The sequence below is a fragment of the Hemicordylus capensis genome, chromosome 7 (genome assembly GCF_027244095.1).
Source record: "Hemicordylus capensis ecotype Gifberg chromosome 7, rHemCap1.1.pri, whole genome shotgun sequence".
Classification (NCBI taxonomy): Eukaryota; Metazoa; Chordata; class Lepidosauria; order Squamata; family Cordylidae; genus Hemicordylus; species Hemicordylus capensis.
The window spans coordinates 28,987,645-29,012,700 of NC_069663.1; the positions used below are offsets into that span (position 1 = coordinate 28,987,645).

Consider the following 25,056-nt stretch of genomic DNA (forward strand, 5'->3'; position numbering starts at 1 on the left):
CAAGACCCGACATCTTGGGAAGTCCCTTTGGGAGGCACCAGTATCGTGGCTCACTCCGGTCCGTTTCCCCAGTAGCATCTCTGCCATTGTTGTGTTGGACACATCTGACCATTGACTGGTTGTGTTGCTATTTATTTTATCACATTTATATACTGCCTGATATGTGTGCCCCTAGGTAGTATGCATGATTTGAAAATACAACAAACATAAAAACAGAATAAAAACAAAACAGTTTTACAGAGTAAGAACAGTTTAAAATGGAACTAAGAGCCTCGAGGGGCTTTTCAACAGCAGCCTTCTCGGCCACTCCTCCCTCAGCGTGGAACAGCACAGAGCTGGTAGGTGGGAGGGATGTTGGCGAATCCGCTCACAGGTGGAGTGAGGTCGAGCTCCTGGGGGTCTACAGGAGACGCCAGAGTGAAATGTTGCAGGAGAGAAGTCAGGTAGAGGAAGAGCTCCATGCGGGCCAAGCCCTCCCCGGCACAGATCCTTTTCCCTGGGGACAGAAAGCTCTTTAAAAGAAGGCAACAGCTTTGACTCCCGCCCTGCATATGCTGATGTAAAATTCACCCTCCAGCACATCTAGTCTAGACCACTCCAGCTGCCCCCCTGCCTTGCCATTCACCGCCTTCTTAATAGAAGGCGAAGCCATGTACCTTTGACAGCCATGTGTAAGGCAGTAAATCAACAGGCAAAGCTGTTCTGCCAGAAAAAGCATGACCTGTTGATTGGCGGCTGCGGTTGAGAGCATAGGGACAAATGAAGTTGCTTTATACCTTGGTCCCCTTAGCTCAGGATTGGCTACACCAGGCCTGCTCAGCTTAGGTCCCCCCAGCTGTTTTGGGACTACAACTCCCATAATCCCCAGCCACAGTGGCCAGGGATTATGGGAGCTGTAGGCCAACATCTGTAGGCGGGCCGAAGTGGAGCAGGCCTGGTCTACACTGACTGGCAGTGGCTCTCCCCCAGCCCTACCTGGAGATGCTGCCAGGGACTGAGCAAAGCAGGGGCCCTACCCCTGTGGCTTCTGTCGGAAAAAGCAACAGCGCAACCGAGCACACGGCAAGGTCTGCTTGGCTCTGATCAACCAAGCTTAAAAACGTTATTCATCTGAAACGACAAGCTGATCCCATGATAAGGTACTTCTTCAAACAGACTTGGGAGTGTCTTAGACGGTGAGCCCTTTGGGGACAGGGAACCCCTTATTTATTATTACTATTTCCCTAAGTAAATACTCCTGAAAACTTTTTCGTCAAAATGATATGTTAACAGGAGAAGTAGATGTGTAATTCCAAAAATGTCCACTAGAGGGTACCTGGCACTTCCTTTTGTATAGGTTGGATGCCAAAGTTTTTGGGGAAAGGAACAAGCCAGAGCGGAGGCCAAAAGAGGCACAGCTGCCTCTCCTTCCCAGAGCTCTGTTTGCTTGCTCTCTCCCATCCCACCTCGGCATTAATGAGAGCAATGCTGCCTGCAGGCTGGCTATTCATCAGGTAGAGCTGCACAGTTAACCTCGTGTCTCTACCTGATGAATAGCCAGCCTGCAGGCCGTGTGCAGGGCGGGAGAGAGAAGAGCAAATGGAGTCCTGGGAAGGAGAGGCAGCTGTGCCTCCTTTGGCACTCCACTGGCTTATTAGGACCAGCTGCTCCTGGTTTTTGGTGATAGCAATGACTGTCGTCCAGGACCCTGCAGCCTCCCATAGACCCAACTACCCAAGCCAGACTGCAAGGCATCCTAAGCAGAGAGCAAGAGCAATTGCCTTGAAACAGCAGCAGATGACACAAGCCAGGAGAAAGGGGTGTTTGTGTGCGTGCATTCGTGGGGGCCCCATGGAAACATAATTTGTCTGACCCAGTTTCCTCCCCTTTATTTCATTCTAGAAGCAGCCATGCCAGCAGTACCTGTAGAGAAGGGCATAAAGGCATCATTCTTCCGAAAGTGACCTTGTTCGTCCAAAAAGTGTCCTGGGTTGAAGTTCTCGGGATTGCTGAAACAGTCCGGGTCTTTCAGCACAGAGGTCAGCAAAGGGAAGACATCAGTGCCCTGGGGGGGGGGTGCGGGGGGGGAGGCAGGAGATGGTCAGGATCCACTACAGTGAGGCTGGCCAGAGCTTTCCCGAGGCCTGAGCTGAAGGCCCACCCAGAGCCCAACAAAATCTGTTTCTCTTATATAGGAGAACCTCACTGTTCATGGATCCAGCATCCACACTTTCATGTATCTGTGGTCAGGTAACTGACATCCCAGCTCTGCATACACAGGCAAAAAACTGGCAAAAAAAAAAGAAGTTGATTCTGTGGGTTCGGGGTGGCTGGAAATGACCTCTTAGGTCATTTCTGGCTGCCATTTTGAGCAGAAGAGCCATTTTGTGGCTCATTTGTCTGCCCCCCACCTCCACCCCAAAGACCCATGATGGGGGAAATCTGGATTTGGGACAGGAGGGCATTGCTGGAGACTCAGAGAGCATGGCACGGTACATTATTTCTGCATCTGAAAGCCTTTGTTTGCCCTCCAGGAACCGAACCCCCGGAGTCCCACAGCCTCAATTACTATCTGCAGCTCCGTTATCCACAACAGTAGCAGAGAACAGAACCTCTACGGATACCGGGGTTCTCCTGTACTGGCATTGGTGGCCACATTGGCCACATTGGAGCCCCAGAGGAGGCCTTTGGAGGACCGCTATACCTGAAGACCACAGCACACTCCAAGATCCCTACTCTGAATGCATCACCTGGGGCAGGGTGTAGCCTCGGAACTGCGCTGTACGGGCCAGGGCCCGAGGGAGGTTCATGGGGATGACGTCGGCAAATCGCTGGATTTCGTGGATCACGGCATCCGTGTACGGCATCCGGGCTCGGTCCTCCGCTGCCGGCATGCGGCCCCTCCCAATAACGTCCTCAATCTCTTGCACCACTTTGGCTGCGGAGTTGGATGGAAGAGAAAGTGGGGCACCCCCCTGCGACAAGCGTAGGCGGTTTGGAACTTGCCCCAAAGAACTCTGGGAACGACAACTGGGTGAGTCTGCTGGGAGTTCGTGGTCCCAGAAGGAGCGAGACTCCCCACGTTGGCTGCATAAGAAGCAATGACCCCTGTGCAGATTTGGAGGGGGGTTAAATCTGCAATGCCCCCCAATGCCCATCTCCCCCGTGCAGGTGTGTCCGATGCTGGGCACCAGATGCTCCTACAAGGCTCTTCCGTTCTTCAGTGGGACACTTCAGAAAGCAGCAACCCAAGAACACAAAAAGGACCTCTCTCTCTCTTTCACTCACACACACACACACACACACACACACACAATCTTCCTTTCTTTTGTGACCTTCCTCAATTACCTTGCACCTCTGGATATTTCATCAGAATCAGGAATCCAAACCGAAGCGTGGAACTCACAGTCTCTGTCCCGGCAATGAACAGGTTGAGAACGGTCATGATCAACGTCTTGAGGTGAAACTCACTTGCGGGGTTTTTGCTCTCCTTTAACAAAAGGCAGAACTTGGCTCATTTCTCCATGTGGCAGAGTTTGCTCTTGCTCACTATAAACTGGAGATGTGCCGGTCAACCATGTGGGCCAAAATGCCCAAGACCAGGCCTTTGGCTTTGCCCCACAAGATCATGGCTGGCCTCTGGCTTCTCCTGGAGCTATAATTGAGCAGATGGGTTCGGGGTCCCCGGCTCCATCCCTCCCTATTTTCTTCATTATCTCCCTCACTGAAGGGCCTCCGGGGAGAGGGACAAACATGGACCCCTCTACCCTAGCTACGCCCCTGGCCAGGGGGATTGATCATTTGCCCCATATCCCACAGGTTTCCTAAACCCATGACCTGCTATCTTGCCTGCACTCGCCTGGCTCCATTCCTCCCCCACGGCAGAACAACAACAACATTTATATACCGCTTATCAACAAAAGTTTCCAAAGCAGTTTACATAGAAAAATAATAAATAAATAAAGATGGCTCCCTGTCCTCAAAGGGCTCACAATCTAAAAGCAAATATAAGAGAGACACCAACAACAGTCACTGGAGGTTCTGTAGAAGAGCAGTACCTTCTCCATCTCGATCAGGAAACAGTCGATGAAGTCCCGCGGGTTCTCCCGATCGAACGATGCCTCGTTCACTTTGACCCTCTCGGCCACAAAGGCGTAGATGTCATCCAGGTTCCGGAAGAGTCTCTTGTGAGGGCCCGGCAGGAAGCTCATCACCCCGGAGAACATCTCATAGAGCTGCAGGGAAGGATGGCCAAGGGCAAGGCGGGGGTCTCGGTCAACATGCTAGTCAACAACATCCCGCTCCTTGCGGCACCATGAAGGAGGCCCACCACCGCCTTTCCTGAGAGGAGCTGCCACTTGGTGCAATGCAGCTTGAGCTCGGAGCCCCGTGGACCCTGCTCGGTAGGGAGCGTCCTCCCAGCCCGATTCCCCATCCTGCTCAACTGCAGCCCTGCCAACGAGATTCCTGCTTGCTCCTCTCCAGCACCCTTGGCCGGCAACACTCCCTTCGGCTTCACCCATTTCCCTGGGCTGCTCTTTCTACCCAAGTTTCTCCCCCCAAATGCCCAGATATTGTCACTCCTCAGGCTGCCTAAAGAGCTTCCTCTCCCCCCAAATAGTTCTTGGGCTCTTGCCTCTTTCCCCTCAGGATTTCAAGGCCCTCGGCAGGTCCCGAACCTGCGACTGGAGGTGCCGCCACTGAGAAAAGGGGGGAATTGCCACAAGACCCAGCCAGACAGGCCAGAACAGGGCAGCAGCTTCTGGGAAGCCAGGTCTGAGAACCCCCTGTGGCAGCGGCAGCAGCATCAGGCCCCCTCTGAACACCCGGTGGGGGGGCTCCACACAGCCCTCCTGGTGCTGGGCAGTGACTGAGGGTTGCCCACATTTCAGGGCCAGAATGAGGGACACAAGTTTGCGGGGTGGATGATGCAGTGGTGATCGGGAGCCTGAGTCTCCTTGGCGTCTATGCCATGGAATGACATGCTCTGGAATCAATGAGGGACAAATGCTGTCCCTTTAGGGACCAACATGTCATCCCTGAAACGAGGGACCTCCTGCGTCCTGAGGGCCACCTGGCAGCAGTGAATCCTGCACAGGAATTGGGCAGGGCCTGAAGGACTTGCTTCTTCTGTGCTGAATCCACTGCTGATCAATTTCACGGGTTCTCCTGAGTTCTAGGATTGGGAGAGGGAGGAAAACGTCACCGCACTCCTTCCCATTCCACTCAACAAGTCCACCTTTTCGGGCCCCGCTCAGGACTAAGCGAAGGGTTGTTCAGCTGCATCTGCAGGCCAAACACAAACTAAACCAGGGAATCACAGACAAAAAGCCAAAGCATAAACAAAAATCCGTGAAAAAATATTGAACAATCTTGATTTGTAAACCTGGTAAATATTTGTAGCATGCTCTCATGTTTACTCATTAGTGTTTACATGCATATATATGTTTACCTTGTTCAAGGTTTTTTCATGGATTTTGGTTTACGTTTCGGATCTGCATGCCTGCAGCAGCACGTCCTAACCAGCTGGGGGTTGCCGCTCCTTCCCAGAGCTCTGTTTGCTCCTCTCTCTCCCATCCTGCCCCACCCAGAGCCGCACTCCCTGCAGGCTGGCCATTCATCAGGTAGAGCTGCACAGCTAACCGCACAGGCGCTCTACCTGACAGATGGCCAGCCTGCAGGCGGTGCAGCTCTCGTTAACACCAGGGCCTGCCCAGCGGCGCACCTGCACGCCCCCCCCGCCCTCCTCACCTGGCCCCAGGTGGCACTCATCACCACAAAGTTCTCGTTGATCTTGGCCAGCAAGCTCAGGAAGTCTCGGTCTTCGTAATCAAAGCGCTGGCCAAAGACGATGGAGCAGATGACGTTGGAGATGGAGCGGCTCAGGAAGAAGGTGGGGTCGAAGGGCAGGCCTGTGGGGAAGACAACCTGGCTTGCTGCTCACCCCAGCCAGAGGTGCAGCTAGGACATTCTGGAGCCTGGCCCGAAAGGCCTTGGGAGCGCCCTCCCCCTCCCCCCTGCAAGGGAAGCATCCTTTTTTGACACGTAGGTTCTTGAGGGCACGAACCACGCCAGCCAGGACAGACGGCAGAGGATTGGGGGGGCCCTGGACGTCTGCCCCAGCGCCCCGGGGGAAGAGAGCCTCTACCCGCTTGTCGGCTCTTCGGGGCAGACTCTGCAGCCACCTGGCTGTCCTCCTTGGCCCCTGGAGCAGCACCTGCTCCAAATGGACCCGCCTTGGACTGGAGGCATCAACAGGGAAGTTTGGGAGTGAGAATTTGCGGGTTTTCTTCTCTCCCCTTCCCAGTCCCCTTTCAATGTTTGTATCATGTCTGGTAGACTGTAAGCCTGTGGAGTGGGTTTGTATGCATGCATATGAATATCTGCAACAGCAGCTAGAAGGACTTGAGGCACTTTGTGCATAACAGCAGCAGCAGCAGCAGCAGCGCCACACCCTTGTGATCTGAATGGTTTGGAAGGGAAACAAGCACATTTTGTTTTCTGGGAAGAATTCCTTTGGCCTCAAATTTGCAGATTGGTAGCTGGCACCAACAATCAGTTTTCAACGTTTGTTTTGTGAGACCTTCTATGGCCAAATTATACAGCTCTTTATGAAAAAGGAGAGAGAGAGAGAGAGAGAGAGAGAGAGATTTGTTTATTTGGCATACCATGAAATTTTGAGCAGAGAGCCAATATTTCTTCCAGTTCTAAGCTGGGAATTTAGGGTTCTGTTTTCTTCAAAAAAGGGGGGGAAGTGGTTCTGTTTTTAAATCACATGACATCCCCCCACCACAATATTTTGTTAATTTTCTCCAAGCAGAGCTAGAAAACAGTTATATCTGTCTTAATTGTTCTTGAATGATTGTGTTGGGTACCTTTTGCTCCAGCCAACTAACTTCCCAAGGCGAAGACTCTGTTAATTCAGTAGCTGCTCATCCTAATGAGCCTGTGCGTGTGCGTGCGTGCCAAAGGAGACAGCTCTGGTTGCTCCTCTCTCTCCCGCCTCACCCAAGAGCCACACTGCGTGCAGGCTGACCATTTGTCAGGTACATTTGCACAGCTCTACCTGAGGAATGACCAGCCTGCAGACAGCACAGCTCTTGGGTGGGGTGGGAAGAGAGAGGAGCAAGCTGGCCTGCCTCCCTTGGGACCCCAAAGGCTTTTTAGGACGAGCTGCTCCTGCATTAGTGGTTTCTAAGCTTTTAGCCACAATGACAAACAAAAGGAGGAGGAAAAGAAGAGTCAGAATTATTTAGGAAGCAGGGACCCCATCCCCATCCAAGATGGGAAACACATCCTTAAAAAGACCATGCATTTCACAATGAAGCTAGCAAAAGATGGCCAACCGTTGGTTTTTCTGAATTCCTCCAGCAGGAACTGGGCCTCCTCCTGGATCCGCTCTTCGATGGAGCGCTTCCCCATCCCGAAATTCCTCAAGGTGCTGAGGGTGAACCGGCGGAGCTGCTTCCAGCGGCCCCCATTAGCAAAAGCAACCCCTGAGAATGTCAACAAAACAACTCAACAGTCAGTACCTGGGAGGACACCCTTGAATCAGCAGGGAGTTGCCCCCAAGGATTCCTTTGGGGATGATGGGAGTCGTAGTCCAACCACCCAAGGTAGGGAGCCTCTGGCCAAGATTGGACTTCTCTGGAACTCACCAAAGCCTTGGACAAAGTCGTCCACTGTAGCCAAGTGTCCTCTCCCACTGAACTCCTCGGCATGGTCCACCAGGGCTTCCTTGATGGCCTTGTATCCATACAGGACCACCACCCGCCGGGGTCCCAAGTGGACAGTGAACACCGGCCCATACTGGTCTCTCAGCTGCAAAGGAAACCAAACAAGGCTGTTGGTGACCTCGGAACCGCGTAGTACGGGCGTAGGAGTCCCTACAGCAGATCCCTATTCTCTTCCCCCTTCCCACAAGCGACCCCACCCACAGGGCCGATTTCTTCTGCCCCAGAAAGAGCTGCACCCAAGCAGCACCACCCCAGCAGGCCTCTGCACATTCACGGAGAGGAAACCTGATACCCCTTCAAAGCTCGGCACCCCTTGGGAATAGGTGTGCCCAGGTAACCTAAGACCCACCTGGCACACCCTGGGCACATGGGCCCCTTCCTGCTGCCAGAGGAGGGGCCTTAATCCCCGTTTATTCATGTACGTTTGTGACCCAGTTTCGGCAAATTGCATGGCGCTTTCCCAGACAGCAGGCTTTACCAACGCAAAAAGTGGATATAAATCAGGCTATGCTCTAACACACAATAAAAAACCCAAATTGTGTTAGAAGTGCTCCCTGATAGCTCACAGGGACTTTGGGGTAAATCTGGCCAATATATGAATGCCCCCCCCCTCCATTCCGGAGGCAATGCAAGCTCAAAGCCGGGTGTGTGCAGTGCGTGTTTGCTTGTTTTCTTCCCCTCCCACCCCCATATCACAAGTGCTTTACAAAGTGTGTGTGTGGGGGGGTGTAAACAAGAGCAAATATGGCCTCCCATATAAAAGCAGGTTAAGGAGAAGGGAAAGAACAGAAACAGACTCTTAGAAATAAAATAATAAAGTGAGACAAGAAGTTGCCGATGGTTTCTGGAAAAAGGGAGCTGGGGAAGCAAAGGTTAGGGTTAGGTCCACCGACTGATATATTCAGGGGGAGCTTTCAGGCGTGGCCAACAGAGGCCAGAGAAAAGGGTCCAAAATCTGCAATGGAAGATGAGACAGAAGAAGGAGAAGGAGACAGAGAGGGACGTACCAGAATAGAAAGTGTCAGGAAGAGAGAACTGGCTTGAACCGATTGGTCTTTGGGTTGGTTGGTTTTGGGTCGTCTTGTGTGTCCAGATTTAATTTAAACACAAAAAAGCAAGGTTCTAGTCCTCATGTTTCTGCACTGCTGTCTGGTAGGAGAGGAAGTGGAGGGATCCCCCTTACCTTCTTGAATGAGCCTAGCATGTCATGAGCCTTCAGCTGCAGTAAGTTGCCCAGAATGGGGAGCGGTGTGGGGCCTGGGGGCAGATGCCTCCTCTGAGCCATTTGACTCCATTGTGAGATGAGGGTCAGGGCTGAAAGGCAAACCACCAGCAAGAGGAAAAGACTTTCTCCCAGCTCCATGGGTGGCCAAAAACGTCCAGACTAGCCCAGCAGAAACAGCAGAGTCACACCGGCAGCTCTGTGATCCGTGCTGTAAGAAGGGTTGGTGGAAAACCTGGAAATCTGTTCCTTTGTAACACAAATGCCTCTCTTGGGTAAACAGAACTTGCACCCAACCCAGGAAATAGATTGCCATTTGCCAGTCTGTTTGCCAGTTCTGTCACCCCTGCTAACTGGGCAAAGAGGCACCTTATAACATGGTGATTCTCTTTATTTAGCAGGGGGAGAGCAACTGGCCTTATCCGTCCCCAGCACAGCATCCTTCCAGTGACTGTTGCTGGTGTCCATCTTATGGTTCTTTTTAGATTGAGAGCCCTCTGGGGACAGGGAGCCCTCTTATTTGTTTGTTATTTCTCTGTGTAAACTGCCCTGAGCCATTTTTGGAAGGGCGGTATAGACATCGAATTAACAACAACTACTACTACTACGAGTTTTCTAAAGCGCATGAAACTGCCTAAGAGCTGTGCTTGCCAAGTCAAAACGAGGACATTTGGCAAGACAGCTCAGCTCTTCTGCAAGCCCCACAAAGTCAGCTTGGCAGAACCAGAGCTGTTCACGCCCTTTCCTCACATCAGTGAATTAGGATAAAATCCACCTGAATTTTTTTTATTATTATTTATTACATTTTATATCGCGCCCTTCCTCCAAGGAGCCCAGAGCGGTGTGCTACATACTTAAGTTTCTCCTCACAACAACCCTGTGAGGTAGGTTAGGCTAAGAGAGAAGTGACTGGCCCAGAGTCACCCAGCAAGTCTCATGGCTGAATGGGGATTTGAACTCGGGTCTCCCCGGTCCTAGTCCAGCACTCTAACAACTACACCACACTGGTGTATGCTGGTGTGCCACGCTAACCACTACCCCACCCTCAGACCTGTCATTCTGCTTGAAAGCATGGCAGAAAATGAGCCGGAAAGTGGGGAGGCAGAGTCTCCTCCATGCTGGAACGAGGCCATGGCTGGCTTTCTGCCTCCTCAGTTCACTCATCCTCCTCCCTGTTGAATTTTCTCCCCCCCCCCCGCCCGCTTTCTCAGCACTCACTGGCAGCCTCTGTTTGCATGAAGCCTTGGGTGGGGCCCCTCCTTGGCCTCTGGCACGCAATGCTTGTGCCTTCCTTGCCAGGAGATGCGAGGTCTACGCCGAGGGAGGTGCAGCAGAGGCTGCAGGTGAGTAAGTAGGGAGGCAGCCCAGTAGCACCTCGACAGGCAGAGGGTGCCTTGTTGGGACGAGCTCCTGCCCTCAGGAGGGACCTAGAGACGAACTGGGCCTTCACAACTGCTGCAGACCTGCCCGGTGTGTGGCCATATGCACAGGGTGGCGTGCACAGCGTCCCCTCTCCGAGTCCTGCACGGAATGCCTTCAGGTGCCTGGCAGATGGCCTCTGGGGCTGGCATTGCCTCTCAAGGGCCTTGCTGGTTTCCCTGCATGGACACTTTGTCCCGCTCTGTGTGCCGTTCTCCTCCTCCTCGGAGTTTTGCCTCACGATAACCTGCCTGACGCCAGATCCACGCAGGGAGCCCCGCGGCTGAAGGAGAATCTGGACCCAGGTCTCCTTAGGCAGACAGTGTGACTACGGTTCTGGGTCTCATGTAAAGTTTCCATATATCATTTTTATACAAACAGTTCACAAAGGGAAAAGTTCTCTTTTGCTTTTCCATAGCAAGAGGAATGAGAAGAGGGCTCCCTAGAAAGAAACAGAGAGGAGACATGGGCACTGGCCGCTGGGAGGAGATCTCCCACTGAGAGAGCAACCCCTTGGAAAGGTGCAATTCTGGTTCTCCCACCGAAAGCTGCCCGTTGTCAAGAAGACCCTTGCATCGATCACAAGCAGCCAGATACCAAATGCCATTGCATGCCATCTATCAAATCCTGATAAATACCAACACCATTGCAGGTGGTTGGCTATCAAATGTAGCCTAGCCCTTGCATTTTGGTAGAGGATACTGTAGGGCCAAAAGTCTTGCATGACACACGAAAGGCTTTGCAAGAGATCCTTCAAGGGTGGAACTCACCCCTGCTAATTTATTCCCCCCCCCCGCCAAACAGATAAACAAACAAACAAAACTTTACCCGCCCAAGCTTGCATCGTCCAACCAGCCCTGGCCATTCAGCTGAGGCTGAGTGGGAGCCTCTCCTTGCCCAAGATCCCCTGCCAAGTTCATGCCTCAGCAGACGCAAATCCAGGTGGGCTGATATAATTCTAAGCACAGAGTCATGAGACCCTCTCCGGCCCGCTCAGGTCAGCCTAGTTTAAAACTCTTTTCACCCTGCATCTCACTCAACTTATGAACTTAGGAAGGGTTCCCACCAGCTGGCTACTGATAAGGGAAAGCAGGTGAGCAGAGTTCACCATGAAAAGCAAATGGGAGTGGGAGGAACAGCAGGGCCCTCAGAGTGGGAAAGGCATGGGCATGCCAGGGCCCCAGCCCGGCCCCCAGCAACTGATGAAGGGGAGGGAAGCTGGGATCATCTTTGATGCCAATTGGCACAAAAATCCAGAAATGTGTTACAGCATAGCTGGCTATTTCCCTATAAAAGAGAGGGGGTGCAATGCAAGCCCAAACGAAGCCCCCCCCCACACACACACCGCCCCCGCCCCTGCAGAGCAGAAGATGGCTAATTAAGGGGGGATTTATCACTAGCCACCCCCTCCCCCAACTCTGATCAGGGAACAACAGAACAGGCTGGATCTGCAAACAGGAGGCGGCGGAGGAGGAAGATTTGCTTTGCAAGGACGGGTTTTACCTAGAAAAAGGAATAAGGTGGTTCCTGCTGTCCTCAAAGGGCTCACAATCTAAAAGGTCTGAGAGCAGCATCAGTACAATCACTGGAGAGACACTGTGAGAAGCGGTTGTTTCCCGTGCCCTGCTCAGAATCAGAGGCCACCTCTTAAGAAGTGTCTCTTTGCCCAGGGTTCACCATGCCCAAAGGCCACATTGATCCACCCTGGATGAGATGGCACAGCAACTGCATTTTATTGCAAAAAACAAACAAACCCCAAGCCCAGTACAAATCAGGTGGGGGGGTGGAACCTGAGAATGCAACCATTTGACCTGACGTGGATTTGCCATTAAAGGGGAGCACACGAAGGGCAGCCATTCCAGAGGGGAAGGGGCCTGGGGGGGGCCCTTGGGGCTGGAGAGCCACCCAGGGCCTTGTTGTTCTGCGGGCCAAGCAGGAGCTCCAGGCCCTCCCAGCCATGTGCCCAGATGCCAGAGGTGCACGGAAGGAGGTCCCTAATTGGACAATAGAACAGCTGCATATCATCCCAATGTAAAATAAACGACCTTCTGCTGATAGCCTGGGATGCTGCCAATTAAACAACATCAACTGAGGGCAGGTGATCTAATGAGTATTTAGAATCAAGTCAAACAACAACTTGTAAGTTCATGTATTAAACCAATTCCTCAAGTAAATATAGAGCCTGCTAAACTGAATGGGTGAAAAAAACCAATTAAATGAAAAACAGAAAACAAAAAGGAGATCCTGTCATTGCCAGCCTGGGTCGACAATACTGAGCTAGAGGGACCAGGGGTCTGACTCTGCAAATGGCAGCTGCCTATGTTCCTATGCTCTGTCCCCAGCAGGATGCTGCTGCTGGGAGCTCATCAGTGAGGCCCTAAAGTGAGAGCCCCCCCCCCCGCCCGTGATTTGTCCCCAGTTTCTGGTGCTCGAGGCCCTGTCGGCATCCCTGGACAATCCAGGTCTTCTCCAAGGATGCCACTCTTCAGAATCCACCACAGACCAGGGAGGAAGGCAGCTGGCTGGTTATTTACACACCTCTTCCCTCAATTTCCCCCCTCCTTTCTCCCTGCCCCACTCCAGGGCCCGACCTCCCCTCCCCTAGGCAGCCTCTGCAGGCTGTGCTGGCTGTGGGGAGGTGGGGAAAGAAAGGAGAGGTGGAGGGAAAGAGAAAGAGGGAGGGAGGGAGAGATGGAAATGCACACTGTTGCACAAAGAAAGGGTTTTAAAAAAAAAACATTCTAAGAATAGTTCAAGAAAGTTATCCCAGATTTTTGACCATTTATCCAGTTTATTTCCTTTTATGAGGGATCATTTTTCATTTATTTGTGTATTAAGAGATTTAATATACCGTCCAGTCCAGCATCCAAGATTTAAAATAAATGAGAGAGAGAGAGACTGACTTAAAGGGCAAGCCCCTGGCGGAAAAGAAAGGCATGTGCCGCTAACCTGAGCAAATCACGCCCCCATTCCTCACTCCTAGGGGGAGTGGGAGATCCCCATGGTGGCCGCTGTATTAATCTCTGGGCGGCCAGTAAGCCTCTCCATAGCCATGGTTTAGGGCCTGATTTTGGGGATACTCAGTTGAGATATACCCCAGTCCTGTGTTCAGGTCCTTCAGTGCAAGAGATGAATCCATCACTAAATTAATACGCATAATAACCTCCCTCCAGAATCCTCTCACGATGGGACAGACCCAGAACATAGGCATTAAGCTGGCATGAGGATGATTGCATCTCCAGCAATTACTCTGTGAGGCCGTTTTTAATCGCTTATGGTGTAGAGGGGTCCAATGTGCCCTGAAAGTAACCTTCTGCTGGATCAGGCACAGTTTAAGATCCATTGAGGGCCACTCCTTATTGGGGCCCGCCCTAGTCACCCGCCTCTGAAGGCCCGAGACTGCTCAAGCCTTTCTTGTAGGGAGGGGTTCCCCATGTTACTCTCCCAGAATATTCCCTTGGGAGGGTGAATCTGCTCCTATCAAAAAGTGGATGGTGGCCACCTACCTGGGACACCTCGCAGCTAGAGGAGGGACACTTGATACCCGCCCCCCCCCCCCCCGTCCACACTTTTGATCACGACAGATCACCTCTGCCAGCACCCAGAGACTCCTTCGCCCTCTGGACCAATGATTCAGAACACTGATTAACCAGGAATAAGACTATTAGATTTGGCAGGAGCTGCAAAGATTAATTCATGTTTGCCCTGTGCAGTTATGTAACTCAGAAGGTGGGGCCAAGGCCAGCCCCATTAAACACAGAACCCCGTCAACAGGGGACAGGAGGTGGCCACACATTGGAAGCGGTGGAGGCAGACAAGTGGCAAAGCCATCATGGAGCTGGCTAGTGCGATCACCCTCTTCCTGGTCCTCTACCTGTCCTGCCTTGTGGTCATGTCGGCCAAGAAGAAAATGTCATCCAGGGGGAAGATGCCCCCTGGCCCCACTCCTCTGCCCATAATAGGGAACTTCCTGCAGATCAAAGCAGCAAAAACCTACCAGTCCCTTCTCAAGGTGAGTTGTGGTCCTTGGGAACAGGGCATGGGCATCAAAGTGCTCATGGTGAATTGGAGGGAATGGTCCACATCCGTGTGGGTATCTGCCTGCCCCTCCCTCTTCTCCTCTCAATCTCCCCCTGCCCAAGAATCGACCTTCCTCTGGTTTCCAAGTCTTGCATACTTCTCTCCCTCTGGGATGCCTTCACCTCTCTCTCTCTCTCTCTCTCTCTCTCTCTCTCGGTTGCCCTATTCCTCCCTAAATTAGTAGATGGTAGGTGGAGATGCAGGACAGGAAATGCAATGAGGATCTCTTGCTGGACTGGCTTTCCTTGGCCTTCTGGGACTCATATGTAAACTTTTAAGCGTCTCAGAATTATTTTTCCCAGTAGTCTATGAAAGCTGAAAGCTTGTTTTCTCATCTCCTGCTCCAACTTAAGTTGATCAAAAGTTAAGAAGGCCGTTCACACCATCAACAGGGTGGGAGAAGCAAAGCCTGCTACTGTCATGTGGGAGCTCTGCGCACCCCAATAGTTGATCGCTTGCCAGTTTAAAAGGCGGCCAGGGGTGCCCTCCTCCAGGATGGTGTGCTGAGCACCGGGTGGGGTGGAGGTGGGGAGGGGGCTTCTTGTCCCACTTCATTCAGCTGCCTGGCCCAGCTGCTGCTTAGCCCACAATCACGGAGGCAACTCTTGTCCCCCGCCTCTGCAATGGTCAGATATTGGGAGGTTCTCCTGCCCTATTCTTGATTGTGTGAACCACCCTATCATGGTTTAACCTCCCTTCTGTCTCAGAACTTGCTGAACCTTATTACTCTGTCTCTGGTTGCCCAACTTTTCCGAGTGGTGAGAAATTCCAGGGGGTCCCACCTCCCACAGCACACGTGGGGAGAGTACTTCCCCCCACCTTGAGAAAGCCGCCCTGGTGGCAGACAGATGGGCAGCTTTGTAGTCTTGGGAAGATAAAACAATGGGGGGGGGAGATCTTTTTTTTAATTGGACCAACAAACTACCAAAGCATAGAGTGCGTTGCCATAGCACAAGTATATACCAAAGACCTGTCTTTCCATGGTGTGTATACATACATACATACATGTACAGATATGAGGTGGGAAAACCACAGAGTTCTGACGTATGTGTAAACAATGCTGTAGCCAAAGGAAAAGGGGTTTAAAACAAGGCAGGTGACCGGAGGTGTCGCTTCGAAGGTCCATTTCCACCACTTGTCCCATTGCGTTTTGGAAGAGGCACATTTGTCTTCCTGCAAGGAACCTTGGGCTGATTGACACCGATATACTGGTTAGGGTTTGGAGCATGAAGATAACAAGTTATCGGACATTCTTCGCTGTCAGGGCCAAGCCCCACCAGAGGGGCCAAATCCTGCATCCTGAGATGCTCCTGCTTTCTGCGCCATGGCGGCCCCCTCCCGAAAAGCCTTCCTGGTCGCTGCCTCTCCCTAGCAGACACTCGCAAAGGATTCAGGGGAGGGGGGAGGAGGTCCATCCAGGGAGCAGCCAACAAGCCCATTGTCCCTTCGGCGATTAGGCAGCGCAGCAATTACGCTGACCAAGGCGCAGCCACACACCGCTCAGTGTCCGCAACCCTCTGAGGACCACCGGACTCCTCGGCAGAGAGAGGCTGCCGGCGAAGCAAACCCCAGACCGCAAGATGCTTGCCGAAGGGAAGGTGGACGTGGGCGCCCCCCGGGCCCCGCCCTCTCTCGGCGCACCCCGGACAGGCGCAGCAGCAGGACCCGGACCCTTCGCACGTGCAGTGTCTGCGGGTTGCAGCAGCCAGAGCGGCTCCGTCCAGGGTCGTCTCACTGGCCGGGCCCGCCCCTCTCAGCCCCAGCCCCGAAGCAGGCGCGCACGCCGGGCTGCTGGAGCACGCCTCTCGCTACGCCGCCGCCAGCAGCAGCAGCAGCAGCCTGTTCGCCGTGCACCCGCACGAGGGGCCATCAGTCTCTCGGTCTACCTCGGGGAAGCTTCATTGGCTGGCTGGCTGCCCCACAACAGCTGTTCAAACCCAGACCAAAGCTTACGATTAGAAGCACATTTGACAAATACAAACTCCTCTTTAGCGCTTTGGAAAAGGATGCTCCGCTGCTCTTCCTACTATGGCACTGCAACCAGGAGTAAAGGTGAAGGCCAAGCGGGTGCCGTCAGGTCGGTTTCGACTCCTGGCGCCCCCCCCCCCGCCCCGCAGCAGAGCCCTGTGGTTGTCTGGGGTGGAAGACAGGAGGGGGTTGCCAGCATCGCCCCCTCCCGCGCAGCCGGAGAGGAGGAGGAGGAGGAGGTGGATGCCTTTCAGCATCGGCAGCAATAGTCGCTGCAGCAGGAACAATGATCAAGTCGTGGTCTGCCTTGCAAAGCTGTTGTGAGCATTCCTGAGATACTGAGAGTGAGGGAGGCACTGTCAACCATGGGGAAAGTGCTCCATACTAAAAAAAAAAATCAAGTATTGCCTTGAGCGAAATACCTCTTCACTCTCCAAAATGCTTTTGTTTTTCAGGGGGTGGCTAGGGTTCCCCGCGACTAAAAGCAGCCTCTGCCCCTTTTCTCCTGTGCAGCTGCGCGAGAAATACGGCCCAGTGTTCACTGTCTATTTTGGGACTCGACCCATTGTGGTCTTATGTGGCCACGATGTGGTGAAGGAGGCCCTGATAGACCGGGCAGAGGAGTTCAGCGGGAGGAAGACCATGCCGACGTTGGAGAGGACCTTCCAGGAACATGGTGAGAGAGACGCCCGCCTGGCCGCCCGCCTTGCTCCCCCGGCCTCCCTCCGGCTCTCCCCACTAACGTCTCTCCCACTTGCCCAGGGGTGGTGTTTGCCAACGGGGAGCGCTGGAGGCAACTGCGCCGCTTCTCCCTCACCATCTTGAGGAATTTCGGGATGGGGAAGAAAACCATTGAGCAGCGGATCCAGGAGGAGGCCCAGTTCCTGCTGGAGGAGTTCCAGAAGACCAAGGGTGAGGAGGGAGCCTGAGGGGGCTGGCAGGGGGGCAAAGGGCAGCCCCCACCACACCAGGGATGGGATGGGAGCAGCTGGGTGGGCTCATGTTGCCCCCAATATCAGGCAGAAACTAAAGTGGAAGGAATGGGAGGAGGAGACCCTCGAAACAAGGTTAGCTCTTTCCCATCTTGTAAGCAACAAGGAAGGGGGGAGAACAGAGAAGTGGATGGAAGCCACACACACACACACACACACACCCCGTGAAAGAGCAGGCAGCTCCTTGGCTGGGGAAGCTGGCTTCCACATGAGCCCTTCCTTCCCTGAGTGCATCCCAGAGTTGTGTGTGTTGTCTTTCCATCGGGCTTGCATTTCCTGTTTGCATCTAAACACAGCGGCAACCCAAGCTTGTCCCATGTGAACAGGCAAGGAGGCTTATGAGGGTTCTGCTTGCCTGACGAACGGCCTCTTCACGAGTCAGCTTCTGCTCCTAGAAAGGTCTTCTTGGCCATGGAAAAGGCATTGCTGGCTCATACTCTGCTAAGTAGCCCATGAAACCACTGATTGTGGGGAAGCAAGGCCACAGCATCTGCAAATGGCCTGGGTGTGGAAGCATCACCCACATGGCTCAGAGGATGGGTTGGGGCAGATTCGGTGGTTATTCCAGATGTGCCCCCATCTCCTGAGACCCCTACCTGGCCTCTTCAGCACAGCAGTGCTCCTCTCTTTCTCTCTCGCTCCTCCAGAGAAGCCCTTCGACCCCACCTTCTACCTGAGCTGCTCCGTTTCCAACGTCATCTGCTCCATCGTCTTTGGTGACCGCTTCGACTACGAGGACAAGGAATTCCTGGCCCTGATGCAGATGATGAATGAGAGCTTCCGGGAAATGAGCACGGCCTGGTCTCAGGTACCTGCCGCCCCGGACTCCTACGGGAAAGGGGGAGAAGCAGCAGCCACTTGGTCTCCTTGCAGAGGAGGGCTGGTACCCCAGGGAGCCCAAGACTGCTCTTCTCGAGTCCTCCTGCAGTCTGTTTCAGACAGAGAGGGGCTGCCCCTCCCTGGACTGCTCTGCCCTCCTATTTCCCTGGCCCCGGGTTGCTCCACTCCCCCCACCTCAGCCAATACCACACATGAAGCTCTTTGAAAATGCAAAAGCCTTCTTCCAATGCCCACTAACTGTTCTCAGTCTAGTCAACAGCCAGAGGAGGCCCACAAAGAGGAATGGAGTTTCTTAGCCTAGTGATGGGAGCAGACCAAGAGTCCAGAGGGATTCCAAGAAGGGGGCTCTTTGATGCTCCAAGGATCTACACACAGAGACACACAGACACGCTTCTCCTCTCCTTCCACAGTTCTACGACATCTATGCCAGCTTCCTGCGGTACTTCCCAGGTCCCCACACCAAGGTTTATGACATCCTTGAGGACATGAGGCGCTTCATTGCCAGGAGAGTGAAGAAGAACCAGGAGACGCTGGACCCCAATTCCCCTCGGGATTTCATCGACTGCTTCCTCATCCAGATGGAAAAGGTAGCTTAGCGGTGGCCCGTGGGGGTGGGTGAGATGGCCCAGGCCAGCTGCTCCCGCCATCTCTGGGAGCACATGAGGATTAACAAACACCCCAGGACTTCAAAAGATGCAATATGGCCTCTGGATCGGCACTGGGGAGCCAGTCTGCTGGCCCAGCCGCTTGCACACGTTGCAGTCTTCACAAAATCCTTCTTGCTTCTTGCAAAAAAGGATATACAATCTATTAAGATCGTAGAGCAAATCAAGTACATACAAAATTAAAGTAAATAGAACAAACCATTCAGACCAGCTGATAAGAGGTGCAGCCCCATTCATCTCCGATACTCACTGGGCCTGAGGGCCAGCTGGGGGTTGCTGTTGAATCTCAACAGCTGCCACTCTTAAAAGGTAAAGGTGAAGTATGCCTTCAAGTCGATTTTGACTCCTGGCTCCCACAGAGCCTTGTGGTTTTCTTTGGTAGAATACAGGAGGAGTTGACCATGGCCTCCTCCCGTGCAGTGTGAGATGATGTCTTTCAGCATCTTCCTATATTGCTGCTGCCCAATAGAGGTGTTTCCCATAGTCTGGGAAGCGTACCAGTGTGGATTTGAACCAGCAACCTTCTGCTTATTAGTCAAGCATTTCCCCACTGCACCACTTCCGGTGGCCACTCTTAATTCTCCTCTTACTCTGCCCTCTTATTATCTGATAACAGGAGTTTAGGAATCTTTAGCATTTCGGAGTTTGCAAATGGTGTGCCAGGCTATGAAAAACATGTGCATGTGTGTGGGGGGAGCAGTGGTTGAACCTTAGATTGGGGAGGGCCTGTGTGCTGATGGCCCTGGCCATATCTGCAATGCTCCACTTGCCGCCAGTGCCAAATGTCTGCCAAATAAATGCTCATGGTTATATCAGCAATGTTTTCACTCATTCCTGGCAACCTGAGCTGTGCAAAAAATAAAACATAAATAAAGCCTGTTCGCAACCCTGCAGACCAGCTCTTTAGACAGCCCGTGGACGGAAACGCCAATGGGCCATTCACTTGGTGAAGCAGCTTGCTCTCTCTCCCCCTGTAAAACGCTGCTCTTTCCCTTCTTTCTGAAGACAAGTTCTGTGAAACCACCCAGATGCTAACCCTAACCCTCCCCAACCTACACAGGCCCAGCTAAATATAACTCCCTCTACCGACTTTTGCATCTCCAGTGCAAATCACAAGGGAAGCCGAGCCTGAGGAAGGCCGCCAGAGAGAGGCACTGGACTCAGGAGGACATAAGGCACTTCCCACCCGCCCCCAACTGCGATGGAGCTGAAGGCTCCCCTTGCCCCTGCTCCCCCCCACCCCCGGAATGTCCCAATGGTATTCTTCTGTTGTTGCCTTCAGGCGAAAGACAGCCCTGACAACGCCTTCAACGTCAAGAACTTGGAGCTGACCACCCTCAACTTGTTCTTTGCTGGGACAGAGACGGTCAGCTCCACCCTGAGATACGGCTTCCTCTTCCTGATGAAGGACCCCAAGGTGCAAGGTGGGTCAGGAGGCGGGGGAAGGCCCACTGTGCCCGCTGTGCCCCCCCGGCTACCAAAGGCCCCCCCCGCAAGTCTGCCCAAGTCAAGGAGGAGCCTTGCTCCGCCCCCTTCAGGGTAACAGTCCCTGTCTCCCTCCCTCCCTAAAAATGTGGGTTAATAAGAAGCTGCCCCCACTTCCAGCTTCTTGACGAGCTCTCAACCAGGAGTTGCCTATCTTGGGTCCTCAGATGTCACTGGACTACAACTCCCATCATCCTTGAGCATCTTCCATTGTGGCTGGAGATGATGGGAGTTGTAGTCCAAAACACTTGGAGATCCAAGTTGAGAACCCCTGATTTACGACATTCCCAGTTATGACTTGTGGGGGCGGAGCAGGATGTAGAGGAACAATATTATTCTGATTGATTGATTGATTGATAAGCCACTTAATATTAACACCTCTAGGCAGCTTACATAAAATTTAAAAAATCTAAAACATCCAACAATTAAAACAAATAAAAACAATAATGAGAGTTAAAGAAAATTAAAACAATATGTAGAAGAAATTTATTTAAAAGCTTGAGGAAACAGGTGTTGAAGAAACAATTCTGAATTTGACAAATTAATTTGTAAGATGCATTGATATATATATCAACAAGATAAAAGATCTTGGTTGTTTAAAATAACATTCCTTAAACTAAACATTTAAAAACAGACTCTCGCGTTTTCAAAATCCGGATTAATATTTGCTATAATTTTCACACCTAGTTTTAAGTTGCATGATTGTCCTCAAGTACTAGGGTGGAGTAACAGGAAGCAATTCAAGTAAATGAATTGATACTTTTGACAGAAAAGATGCACGAGGAGATTGACCGTGTGATCGGCCACAGCCGCGCCCCAAATATAGAAGACCGAAGCAAAATGCCCTACGTGGACGCTGTTATCCATGAAGTGCAGAGGGTCAGCGACCTCATCCCCATGAACGTGCCCCACGCAGTTACCCGGGACACCGAGTTCAGGGGCTATGTCATCCCTAAGGTAGAGTGAGATAGCAGGGGGAGGCTCAGCAAAGGGTTCTTTTGAAAACGTTGCCAAAGTTCATGGGATCCATCCATGGTGCCATGAGGCCAACCAATACACTTTCTGGGTCATTCAACAAGCTCAGAGCCCCAAGTCTGAGAACCCACCCCCACCCCGCTCTAGATCCTCCCACCAGACTGGTGCCCTCCCTGAATTTCTGCAGTGCTGACTTCCAAAATCTCCCTTTCCCAGGGGACAGAGATTTACCCCCTGCTGGGGACCGTCCTGCATGATGACACCAAGTTTAAGAACCCAGATGCCTTCAACCCAGAGAACTTCCTGGATGAGAACGGACACTTCAAGAAGAACGAGGCCTTTGTGCCTTTCTCCTCAGGTAGACCATCCTCTAAGCACACCTGTGCAAACAAGGAGGGTCCCGTACTCCTTTGGAGGCCAAACATGCTTGCTCTTGGAGTTTGTGAGAGGGGTGTGTGTGTCTCCCACCAGGAACTGCCCTTTTGGCTTAGGACTAGAACGATCCTAAACTGTCCTAAACCTGTCCTTTATCAAATGTATCAGCTGCCTGTCCAGCCTGCTGCCGCCAGCCCCCACCACCCCAGCCATGGGCCACGTGGCTACATTTCGGAGAAGTTTCAGCCAGCACTGGGCTCCCAGCCGGGCCGGGAACGCCTCTCTCTGCTTTTGCAAGCAGGGAGAAGCCATCGCAGCCACACTGCAAAGGCAGCCCGGGATGAATTTGAGGTCCAGATGGGGGGCAGATGGTCCCCTTTGCTGTGGCCACGCTCCCTGTGCCTAATGTCAGGCGCAGGGGTGTGGCTGGGGCGGCAGCCCCGCTTCTTTGAACCCATTTGCTCAGTGGCTGCTACGCCCCTGCCCAGAGGCATCCAAGGTGTCCCGTCCCCCACCACCACCACGGGGACGGGCACCCTCCCAGTTCTGCTCCCCCCTGGCTCTCTGCACAGTTGCCGAGCATCCATGTCTCCAGGGCAGCAAACCGGAGGACAGGCGGGCGGGCAGGCAGCCGTAGGGATCTGTGGGGAGTGAGGGCAAGCTTGGGAGCAGCCCCCCTGCCTTCCCGCATCACTAGGCAGAAAAGGACTGTGCTGAAGAGGTGGGCCTGGGCAAGCTCAGCTGAATGGTTTGGGCAGGGAGCTGGGCCGGGCTGGACGGGAGCCTGCTCCAAGCAGAAGCCCCAGCAGCCAGCCTTCCTGGGAAATCAGCCCATTGACTTCTCCCACAGCGCAGAGTGCTAATTGGGGTCGGCTGTGCCACCAAGCATGAGCCCAGCCCGGCCCCAGTGGCCTGCAAGCCCAGCAGTCTGGCCCTGGAACTGAAAAGCCTTCTCCCTTCTCCCGTTGCCCCCCCCCCGCAGGGAAGCGCATCTGCCTGGGAGAGGCCCTGGCCCGCATGGAGCTCTTCCTCTTCTTCACCACCATCCTCCAGAGGTTCCAGCTGAAGCCCCTGATGGACCCCCAGGACATCGACACCACTCCCCAGGAGAGCGGCTTTGCCAACATCCCGCCCTTCTACCAGCTCCGCCTCGTCCCCCGCTGAGCAGATGCCCAGCACAGGCCCCCACCGGGCTCCCAGCCGCAGGGCGAGAGGGGTGGGGGGGTGCAGTGGCCCTCTGCCTGCCTGCCTGCCTGCCTGCCTGGGCTGAGGGCTCACCAGGAGGCTTCCGGGGCCGGTGCTCGCCTCCTGCTTTCCCGCTGGACTTGCGCCTTTGGAAGCCCAGGCAGGAAGAAGGAAGGGTCTTCTTTCTGACTGGTCCCTTCCTGCCCTCAATGGGAAGCCTGAAAGAGCAGGAGCCTTTTGAACAACGTTCAGCTGCTTACCCCAAAGAGTTTGCATGTAAAACTTCCATGTTGCTCCCAAACTGTGCTTGAAGAAGAATGGGTTTCGCATTTGCTTTCCATGGAGAGCCCTCTAATGAGGCCAGGTGAGGCCACCACCCCGGGGGGGGGGGGCGATTGACCATCTTGGCCACCCACCCACTGCCTCCAGCCACCTCACCCGCCCCCATCCTGCTGCTGGTCTGGTCGTGCCTTTCGGAAAGAGGGTGGGGGGTGGTGCCGCTGGAGGGGCAGGAAGTGCCTCCGTTCTCTTTGGGATGCTCTCCTGCCTTTACAAAGGGCAGGAGCAGGATGTGGCCGGCCAGAACAGAGAGGTGGGGAGGGACTTGGGGGGAGAGGTGGGTGAGAAGGAGGGGCAACAGGAAGCAGCGGCAAGGGAAGCGAAATCGGAAGGAGGGGCAGACTGGGGCAGCAGCCCGCCCTGCCTGCCTGCCTGCCTGCCTCGGGTGTCCGACTGCTGCTTTTGGACTGTGGCTCTTCACCACCAGCCAGCAGAGCAGCCCCCCCCCAAGGCCCCCAGTGACGCTTCCCAGATCCAACCCGTTGCCAGGTCAGGGCTGGTCCCAGTGACGGTCAGTCTGACACTTCCAGAAGGCCTGCTCACGAGACGAGACGGGGGCAGGAGAGCCTTGGTGGCGGGTTCCTCTCAGAGGCAGAAGGGGTGGGCGGGCAACCCCCCCTCCACCCCCACCCCCCCGTGGCCTCCTTCCAGCAGCACTTCCATCCCGCAAGGTCTTCCTTCCGCTTTCTGTTGATCTCGGGGGTCCGTAAGCATTTGTTGAAATGGCAACTCTAGCAATACTTTTCCTGTATTGTGAATTGTGTAATAAAGTGTGTGCTTTGCTTTGGGCCAAATGCAGGTTGCCACTTGAGCACATGGCTGGGGAGGGGGAGCGGGGGGGGCCACCACTGCAGGCCCACATGGTCCGGAAACCTTCACGCAGCTGTGGTTTCTGCATATGGGGTGGCTGCCTTTTTATGTTGGCAAGACTCCTGGGACTTTAGTGGCTGCATGTTGGGTAGACATCCAACAGGGCAAGCCAGCTCAAGGGGGCAAGAAGGACAAGCCTCATCCGTGCACAGTTGCAGGAAGTCTTTGATCAGACACACAACATTCCAGCAACCATATTGAGGTCCCAGAAGGTTGTGGCTCCCCACCCCCAGCCCCGTTATCTCCCCGCCAGCATATATTTCCCAAGAGAACAACCTCTTACAGACATCCAACTGCAGTAAAATGAACATATGGGGGTGTGAGAGATGGAGGGATTGGCATGAGGATGCAAGTATACACACACCCCTACCACATCCACTTGAGAAAAGTTCAGCGGTCGGATCTGTAGCATTCTGTCTTCTGCTTAGAGGTGGTTACAAAATCTGTACCCCAAGAATAGTCATGGAAAGAATTTGCTTGAGGCCTCAAAAATCAGAGGTCTGCATTTTGCTGAAGTACAGATGCCACTTCAACGGTTTGCTCAAGCATGACACTGTTCCACCTCGATCATTTCATGGAAGCCTAACTTGTTTGCTTGTGCGACTGATCGATACTGTGCATGTGGAAAGGATACATATGACATAGTCAGGGAAATAGCAGGCTCCTGGCTGAAGGCAGGCAGAACAGCGCAGATCTGCGCCCCAAAGAAGCAAAGGAGCTCGGCTCCTGGAAGGAGACGTGTCCTCAGAGACCCCTGAGACGGCAGGCAGGTGAAACCTCCTCGGGGACTTCCCAACATGCAGAGTAAGTGGGTCTTTTGCCCCATCCTCCAGAAGTGGGGTGGTCAGGAGAAGATTATGCCAGGAGACCCTTTGGGAGAGCTGAAGGCGAGAAGGCTCCGGCTGGAGCCAGGATGTGCATGCCCC

At 53.5% G+C, this 25,056-nt stretch overlaps 2 protein-coding genes across 9 annotated transcripts; one reads left to right on the forward strand and one right to left on the reverse strand.

The window, feature by feature from the left end:
* Positions 1 to 116: 116 nt before the first annotated feature.
* On the reverse strand, positions 117 to 19,120 carry LOC128332695 (cytochrome P450 2G1-like). Of its 6 annotated transcripts, none has more exons than XM_053267302.1 (11): positions 11,185 to 11,451; positions 10,156 to 10,798; positions 8,899 to 9,029; positions 7,638 to 7,800; positions 7,326 to 7,475; positions 5,731 to 5,891; positions 4,038 to 4,214; positions 3,328 to 3,469; positions 2,730 to 2,917; positions 1,903 to 2,044; positions 117 to 496 (listed from the first exon to the last, which is right to left on the reverse strand). In XM_053267302.1, the coding sequence occupies exons 2-11, from the start codon at positions 10,172 to 10,174 to the stop codon at positions 315 to 317; spliced, it is 1,455 nt and encodes a 484-aa protein (XP_053123277.1). In that variant the 5' UTR covers positions 10,175 to 10,798; positions 11,185 to 11,451; the 3' UTR covers positions 117 to 314. The 6 variants fall into 6 exon arrangements, with proteins under 6 accessions (XP_053123277.1, XP_053123275.1, XP_053123276.1 ...); XM_053267300.1 differs by having other exon boundaries at positions 8,899 to 9,148; positions 11,185 to 11,450; XM_053267301.1 differs by lacking the exon at positions 10,156 to 10,798 and having other exon boundaries at positions 11,185 to 11,449.
* LOC128332690 (cytochrome P450 2G1-like) lies at positions 14,133 to 24,054 on the forward strand. 3 transcript variants are annotated; one of them, XM_053267291.1, is made up of 9 exons: positions 14,133 to 14,368; positions 16,918 to 17,080; positions 17,167 to 17,316; positions 18,044 to 18,204; positions 18,647 to 18,823; positions 20,184 to 20,325; positions 21,156 to 21,343; positions 21,578 to 21,719; positions 22,719 to 24,054. In XM_053267291.1, the coding sequence occupies exons 1-9, from the start codon at positions 14,189 to 14,191 to the stop codon at positions 22,898 to 22,900; spliced, it is 1,485 nt and encodes a 494-aa protein (XP_053123266.1). In that variant the 5' UTR covers positions 14,133 to 14,188; the 3' UTR covers positions 22,901 to 24,054. The 3 variants fall into 3 exon arrangements, with proteins under 3 accessions (XP_053123266.1, XP_053123265.1, XP_053123268.1); XM_053267290.1 differs by lacking the exon at positions 14,133 to 14,368 and adding an exon at positions 16,002 to 16,513 and having other exon boundaries at positions 16,860 to 17,080; XM_053267293.1 differs by lacking the exon at positions 14,133 to 14,368 and adding an exon at positions 16,499 to 16,513.
* The last annotated feature ends 1,002 nt before the right edge of the window (positions 24,055 to 25,056 follow it).

Bases quoted from the DNA above. Each gene is read 5' to 3' on its own strand.
- LOC128332695 (XM_053267300.1), bottom strand. From the start codon at position 9,078: ATGGAGCTGGGAGAAAGTCTTTTCCTCTTGCTGGTGGTTTGCCTTTCA. The intron at 7,801-8,898 runs GTAAGGGGGATC...TTTCCTTTGCAG, and splicing joins TGCTAGGCTCATTCAAGAAG to CTGAGAGACCAGTATGGGCC. The intron at 3,470-4,037 runs GTACTGCTCTTC...CTTTTGTTAAAG, and splicing joins TCCTGATCGAGATGGAGAAG to GAGAGCAAAAACCCCGCAAG.
- LOC128332690 (XM_053267290.1), top strand. From the start codon at position 16,017: ATGCTTGCCGAAGGGAAGGTGGACGTGGGCGCCCCCCGGGCCCCGCCC. The intron at 18,205-18,646 runs GTACCTGCCGCC...CTCCTTCCACAG, and splicing joins TGAGCACGGCCTGGTCTCAG to TTCTACGACATCTATGCCAG. The intron at 21,344-21,577 runs GTAGAGTGAGAT...TCCCTTTCCCAG, and splicing joins GGGGCTATGTCATCCCTAAG to GGGACAGAGATTTACCCCCT.